This window comes from Oncorhynchus gorbuscha, unplaced genomic scaffold (assembly GCF_021184085.1).
Source record: "Oncorhynchus gorbuscha isolate QuinsamMale2020 ecotype Even-year unplaced genomic scaffold, OgorEven_v1.0 Un_scaffold_13032, whole genome shotgun sequence".
Taxonomy (NCBI): domain Eukaryota; kingdom Metazoa; phylum Chordata; class Actinopteri; order Salmoniformes; family Salmonidae; genus Oncorhynchus; species Oncorhynchus gorbuscha.
The window spans coordinates 1-7,535 of record NW_025755273.1 but is presented as its reverse complement, the minus strand read 5'-3'; the positions used below and the strand labels follow the sequence as shown (position 1 = coordinate 7,535).

At 48.0% G+C, this 7,535-nt stretch overlaps 1 protein-coding gene across 1 annotated transcript; it reads left to right on the top strand.

Moving 5' to 3' along the window:
* Positions 1-2,069: 2,069 nt before the first annotated feature.
* On the top strand, positions 2,070-7,294 carry LOC124030609 (R3H domain-containing protein 1-like). Its single transcript, XM_046341875.1, has 6 exons — positions 2,070-2,223; positions 2,596-2,753; positions 4,789-4,892; positions 5,113-5,279; positions 6,477-6,731; positions 7,166-7,294. The coding sequence occupies exons 1-6, from the start codon at positions 2,104-2,106 to the stop codon at positions 7,277-7,279; spliced, it is 918 nt and encodes a 305-aa protein (XP_046197831.1). The 5' UTR covers positions 2,070-2,103; the 3' UTR covers positions 7,280-7,294.
* Positions 7,295-7,535: the final 241 nt, after the last annotated feature.

The window sequence follows — 7,535 nt, the reverse complement described above, 5'->3', positions numbered from 1 at the left end:
GGGAAAGTCTGGAGTCTGGACTGGAACACAGAGGTGTTGTTGATGAAGACCAGGAGTCTGGAGACACAGGGTGTTGGTGATGAAGACCAGTCTGGACTGGAACACAGAGGGTGTTGGTGTGTTGAATGACCAGTCTGGACTGGAACACAGGGGTGTTGGTGATGAAGACCAGGAGTCTGGACTGGAACACAGAGGTGTTGGTGATGAAGACCAGGAGTCTGGACTGGAACACAGAGGTGTTGGTGATGAAGACCAGGAGTCTGGACTGGAACACAGGGTGTTGGTGATGAAGACCAGGAGTCTGGACTGGAACACAGAGGTGTTGGGAGTCTGGACTGGATCACAGAGGTGTTAGTGATGAAGACTGGACTGGAACACGGGTGGTATGAATGCGGGGGCACAGGGATGCTGTCTGAGAGTTCGGGGCCGGGATAAGATTCTCACAGTGAACCGGTCTCTTTTTCAGCCCCTCAATTCTCTTCAGTCTCTTCTCCTCTCCTCCAGCGGTCTCTATTCAGCCCCCTCACTTCTCTTCAGTCTCTCTCTCTCTCTCCTCCAGCGGTCTCTATTCAGCCCCTCACTTCTCTTCAGTCTCTCTCTCCTCCAGCAGTCTCTATTCAGCCCCTCACTTCTCTTCAGTCTCTCTCCTCCAGCGGTCTCTCAGCCCCTCACTTCTCTTCAGTCTCTCTCTCTCCAGCGGTCTCTATTCAGCCCTCACTTCTCTTCAGTCTCTCTCCTCCAGCGGTCTCTATTCAGCCCCTCACTTCTCTTCAGTCTCTCTCTCCTCCAGCGGTCTCTATTCAGCCCCTCAACTCTTCTTCTCCAACGACCATAATGATGATGACTTCCTGTTCCTTCAGGGTCGTCATCTGTGTTACAATGTGTCTTTTTGGAACCGTTTCAGTCCTGCAGATTACAACATAAAGGCACACTGACAATAGACATAAAGCACCTGTTAGCAACTTCCTATTTCACCTGCTGTACCAAGGCAATCTGATCCCGTTCTCTGTGTGCTCAGGTGGAATGGTGTGTGAGGGATATAATGGGAGAGTCATTTTCATGCTTGGTTTGTGAGCAGAGGCTTGGAGAGAGAGACTGGGTCAAAATAGTGTCCCGCTCCTTCACATATGAAACCATTCATTGTCTATTGGCCTCGTCTTGTTCCACTTTTTCCTCATTAGGGCTAAAGAATGTTCCAGTCACCTTTTTTACAAAAGGACGGCGGCGACTAATGCGGTCCCTGGATTTCTCTGTGAGAAGCTCAGTCTGTAACCTTGACATTCAGCTGTCCACTATGGAACAAACACTATTTCCAACACCCGGTTTGGCGTTGCCGAGGAGGCCCGCCCTTTTAGGCGTTGCCAGGAGGCCGCCCTTTGGGGAGAGCCTCCCTTTACAGGCGTTGCCAGGAGGCCGCCCTTCTGGGCGTTGCCAGGGGAGGCGCCCTTTTAGGCGTTGCCAGAGAGACAACTGTTTTCTATGTTGCACATTTGCGTCTTTTTGTAATTTTGCTTATGTATTAGTCTTTGTTTTCACTTTTTTTTCTCCTGCGCTCTTCCTTCTAGGAATCAATATTGTATGATTTTCGCCATGTTTTAGATGTCTTCTACATTGTAATGGGTATCATAAACTGGGCGGTTCGAGCCCCTGAATGCTGATTGGCTAACAGCCGTTGTATATCAGACAGTTACTACAGGGATGACAAAACATGTATTTTACTGCTCTAATTACGTTGGTAACCAGTTTATAACTTTATAGCAATAAGGTACCTGGGGTTTGTGGTATATGGCCAATATACCACGGCTAAGGGCTGCATTCAGGCACTCCGCGTTGCATCGTGCGTAAGAACAGCCCTTAGCTGTGATATATTGGCCACATACTAAATCCCATGAGCCTTATTGCTTAATTCTAATACAAGTAAAGAGAGATCATCTCCCAAGACAACAGAGGCATATTAAATATGTTTCTCATTTCACTTGGGCTCATTCATTCATAGTCGTTTTGTTTAAAAAACAATGAATTGAAATGTTCTACATCTCACTAGATTATTTCAATAGAAGTGAATTGTAACGTCCTAATGTTACTGAAGGTTACCACGCTGTGATGCCAAGTCAGCCCCAAGGCCCTCAGCATCAGAACCTGGTGAACAACCAGCAGCACAGCAATATGGGAAATCACATGACGGCCTTCATGGTCCAGTACCCTTCAATGCCGTCTTATCAGGTACGTTCTTATTGGCTTGTCATTATTAAACTTTTTTTTTTTTTTTTGCAATTAAATAATCAAATTGATTTGTCCTTTGCTTTTGTTTTGACATGGTTTGATCTTCTATTGTGAACATCTTGCTCTTGTGAACATCTTGCTCTTGTGAACATCTCGCTCTTGTGAACATCTCGCTCTTGTGAACATCTTTGCCTGACTGAAAATCTTATAATTAGATCAACCGAACTCTGAAATGTTAAATAGTTTGAGGATTGAATTGAAAAGAGATTTGAAAGGGATCTGACATCAGATGTCTGTATCAATTGTAAATGTAAAAAATAAATACTCCTGCTTAACCCTGTTTTTCCATATGGTCTTGTGTGCGTGGTGCAGGTATCAATGCCCCAGGGGTCTCAGAACATGCCTCCACATCAGCAGGCATGTCAACAGCCAATGATGATCCAGAGCCATCCAAGCCAAGCTCCCATGGCCATGTCAGGCATGCAGGTTTACTACAGTGTCATGCCCCCAAATCAACACAGCACCATGAGGTAGGAACTGAGCTGTTCTGTTGTTGACAGTAGGAAGATGGACTGTGTATTAAATAGTCTAAATGTTAGGTCTGTAATCTGGTACTGTTTCATATTCCAAAGTAGTTCAACGTTGATGAAAGTGGCGCAGATACCGATGTACCAACCAAACTGCCAACACCATTTACAATAGTCCATTATAGTAGCTAGACTCTATAGAGCCCCCCCCCACCCAGAGCCATAGTTCTCCTATAGTGTAGTTGATGAAGGGAGTTATTGCCGGTGTAGAAACTGGTCCTCATGGGAGCTGAGGTGTACTATTAAGACTGGGCTGCACTGCACCTGTATCATCAGCCTTATAAATCATCCTCCAGACTGCCCTACTAACAGACTCCTCTGAGCTGAAAGTGACCACCAGACTGCCCTACTAACAGACTCCTCTGAGCTGAAAGTGACCTCCAGACTGCCCTACTAACAGACTCCTCTGAGCTGAAAGTGACCTCCAGACTGCCCTACTAACAGACTCCTCTGAGCTGAAAGTGACCTCCAGACTGCCCTACTAACAGACTCCTCTGAGCTGAAAGTGACCTCCAGACTGCCCTACTAACAGACTCCTCTGAGCTGAAAGTGACCTCCAGACTGCCCTACTAACAGACTCCTCTGAGCTGAAAGTGACCTCCAGACTGCCCTACTAACAAACTCCTCTGAGCTGAAAGTGACCTCCAGACTGCCCTACTAACAGACTCCACTCAGCTGAAAGTGACCTCCAGACTGCCCTGCTAACAGAAACTCCACTGAGCTGAGTGATCTCCAGACTGCCCTACTAACAGACTCCACTCAGCTGAAAGTGACCTCCAGACTGCCCTACTAACAAACTCCACTCAGCTGAAAGTGACCTCCAGACTGCCCTGCTAACAGAAACTCCTCTGAGCTGAGTGATCTCCAGACTGCCCTACTAACAGACTCCACTGAGCTGAAAGTGACCTCCAGACTGCCCTACTAACAGACTCCTCTGAGCTGAGTGATCTCCAGACTGCCCTACTAACAAACTCCTCTGAGCTGAAAGTGACCTCCAGACTGCCCTACTAACAGACTCCTCTGAGCTGAGTGATCTCCAGACTGCCCTACTAACAGACTCCACTGAGCTGAAAGTGACCTCCAGACTGCCCTACTAACAGACTCCTCTGAGCTGAGTGATCTCCAGACTGCCCTACTAACAAACTCCTCTGAGCTGAAAGTGACCTCCAGACTGCCCTACTAACAGACTCCTCTGAGCTGAGTGATCTCCAGACTGCCCTACTAACAGACTCCACTGAGCTGAAAGTGACCTCCAGACTGCCCTACTAACAAACTCCACTGAGCTGAAAGTGACCTCCAGACTGCCCTACTAACAGACTCCACTGAGCTGAAAGTGACCTCCAGACTGCCCTACTAACAGAAGCTCCACTCAGCTGAAAGTGATCTCCAGACTGCCCTACTAACAGACTCCACTGAGCTGAAAGTGACCTCCAGACTGCCCTACTAACAGACTCCTCTGAACTGAAAGTGACCTCCAGACTGCCCTACTAACAGAAGCTCCACTCAGCTGAAAGTGACCTCCAGACTGCCCTACTAACAAACTCCTCTGAGCTGAAAGTTACTTCCCTCCCTGTTGTACTGGTTCCTATATTCCGCCCCACAGCATCAGTACTGTCAGTGTTAATATTAGGTGTCCCAAATAAAACCCTATTCTCTATATAGTGCACTACTTTTAACCAGAGCCCTATGGGTACAGTACCAGGCAGCTGTAATGTAATCCTTCAGTCTGATGACAGAGTGATTCAGGTCATAAAGAGGAAATGAATGACATGTTTGTTTGTTCTCATAGACTGTCACCGTTAATCAGAGATCATCAACCTACCATTTAATACAAGACTATTTCTGAAACATTGTGTTGGGGCTCTTTAAGGGAGACTTTAAGAGCAAATATAAAGTGGCTGGCTGCTGGTGCTATCCATGTCTTTTTAATTGATGCCTCATAGAGCTCCATATATTGACTAAGCAAGTGTCTCCACAGTCCATCGATGGGTTTCTTACCTCCTGCTGGGGCAGAGCAGATGCAGTTTCCCCGGGCTTCGTCTCCGTGTGGAACCCAGCAGCTACCAGGACAGCAGTGCTCAGGTAACCCCTCTCAGCAAAACCAAGGTTGTGGGTTCAATTCCCCCCGGGAATCACACACATACTAAAATAGATACCGTTCGCTTTGAAAGACCCTTAAGTATGAGATTTTAAACCATTTAAATGGTTTTCCAGCCTTGTGTGTCCTGTCCATCCGAGGATGGAAACGTTCCTCTGACCATGAAGCTGTGATTTTTTACGTTGTTGTTGTAACTGTGTGTAGGTGTGCTCCCCAGTCCTCACAGTGGTGGTATGGTGATGATGCAGCTGACCCTGCCCCCTAACCACCAGCCCAGAGCCCACTCCCCTCCACAGTGGAAACACAACAGATACTACAGTCTGGATCACACACGCAGCCAGAGGTCCTCAGAACAACTAAACAACTCACAGGTAACTACTCAGAACAACTAGACCACTCACAGGTAACTACTCAGAACAACTAGACCACTCACAGGTAACTACTCAGAACAACTAGACCACTCACAGGTAACTACTCAGAACAACTAGACAACTCACAGGTAACTACTCAGAACAACTAAACAACTCACAGGTAACTACTCAGAACAACTAGACCACTCACAGGTAACTACTCAGAACAACTAGACCACTCACAGGTAACTACTCAGAACAACTAGACAACTCACAGGTAACTACTCAGAACAACTAAACCACTCACAGGTAACTACTCAGAACAACTAAACCACTCACAGGTAACTACTCAGAACAACTAGACAACTCACAGGTAACTACTCAGAACAACTAAACCACTCACAGGTAACTACTCAGAACAACTAGACCACTCACAGGTAACTACTCAGAACAACTAGACCACTCACAGGTAACTACTCAGAACAACTAGACCACTCACAGGTAACTACTCAGAACAACTAGACCACTCACAGGTAACTACTCAGAACAACTAGACCACTCACAGGTAACTACTCAGAACAACTAGACCACTCACAGGTAACTACTCAGAACAACTAGACCACTCACAGGTAACTACTCAGAACAACTAGACCACTCACAGGTAACTACTCAGAACAACTAAACCACTCACAGGTAACTACTCAGAACAACTAGACCACTCACAGGTAACTACTCAGAACAACTAAACCACTCACAGGTAACTACTCAGAACAACTAGACCACTCACAGGTAACTACTGAGCTGCTGATAATTAGACATAACCAGTCAGGAGTCTTTGTAATATTCTGCATGTTGGAGAGAGGGCAGGATCAGCCTGGGAGAGAGGGCAGGATCAGCCTGGGAGAGAGGGCAGGATCAGCCTGGGAGAGAGGGCAGGATCAGCCTGGGAGAGGGGGCAGGATCAGCCTGGGAGAGGGGGCAGGATCAGCCTGGGAGAGGGGGCAGGATCAGCCTGGGAGAGGGGGCAGGATCAGCCTGGGAGAGGGGGCAGGATCAGCCTGGGAGAGGGGGCAGGATCAGCCTGGGAGAGGGGGCAGGATGACTGATCTACACATCTTGCATCCTCAAAGAATGCTCATTGTGTTATCAATATAAGCGACTCCGAGCATCTTGCTCAGGCCCGTCTGACCCCCACCTCCATTTGCCTCTGTCCTATAGAACAGTCCCCAGCTGGGCCCCAGCACGCCTCCAGCACAGCCCCAAGCTCCAACCCACCAACTCACCTCCATAAAGAACCTCCGCTCGGCCGGCCTCACCCCCATCCCCATAATGGCCCAGTTCCCCAGACCCTTCGGCCCAGGGCAGGCAGTGGACGGCAGATACCCATTGCTGGGTCAACCCCTCCAGTACAACCCTGCCATCAGGCCTCCGCTGATCCATGGCACACACCACATGATCCCCAACCACCACCACGTGAGTCCTCAGAACACACACACACCACATGATCCCCAACCACCACCACGTGAGTCCTCAGAACACACACACACCACATGATCCCCAACCACCACCACGTGAGTCCTCAGAACACACACACACCACATGATCCCCAACCACCACCACGTGAGTCCTCAGAACACACACACCACATGATCCCCAACCACCACCACGTGAGTCCTCAGAACACACACACCACATGATCCCCAACCACCACCACGTGAGTCCTCAGAACACACACACACACATGATCCCCAACCACCACCACGTGATTCCTCAGAACACACACACACACTTGACAAAGGAGCTTGTTTCACATGACAAAATGTAAAGAAAGTGTAAGATTAAAATATGAAAAAGTAGACAAAATCTCAGTCAGTCAACATGTTCGCTTCCTTTTCCTCTTCCCTCAGGGCCCAATGGGAATCCGGCATCATGGGGGGCGAGGGAGGAGACCACCACCTAGGAAGTCATTATCATCAGATCTTAGTGTAGGTGACCCAGGTAATAGAGAGGAGAGACTTTAGTTGTTGACCTTAGGCAGGGAGAGAGCCTACCTGTTCATGGTGGTTTGATCAATAGGACTGTGACGTTCCCGGTTGTAAGAGGACTCCCGTGGTATTTTTTAATATTTTATCATTATTTTACTAGGCAAGTCAGTTAAGAACAAATTCTTATTTTCAATGACGGCCTAGGTACAGTGGGTTAACTGCCTGTTCAGGGGCAGAACGACAGATATTGTACCTTGTCAGCTCGGGGATTTGGAACTTGCAACCTTCTCGG

Excerpts from the sequence above, each read along its gene's own strand:
- LOC124030609 (XM_046341875.1), top strand. The coding sequence starts at position 2,104 with ATGCCAAGTCAGCCCCAAGGCCCTCAGCATCAGAACCTGGTGAACAAC. Across the intron at positions 2,224-2,595 it reads CTTCAATGCCGTCTTATCAG|GTATCAATGCCCCAGGGGTC; the intron begins GTACGTTCTTAT and ends TGCGTGGTGCAG. Across the intron at positions 2,754-4,788 it reads AATCAACACAGCACCATGAG|TCCATCGATGGGTTTCTTAC; the intron begins GTAGGAACTGAG and ends GTGTCTCCACAG.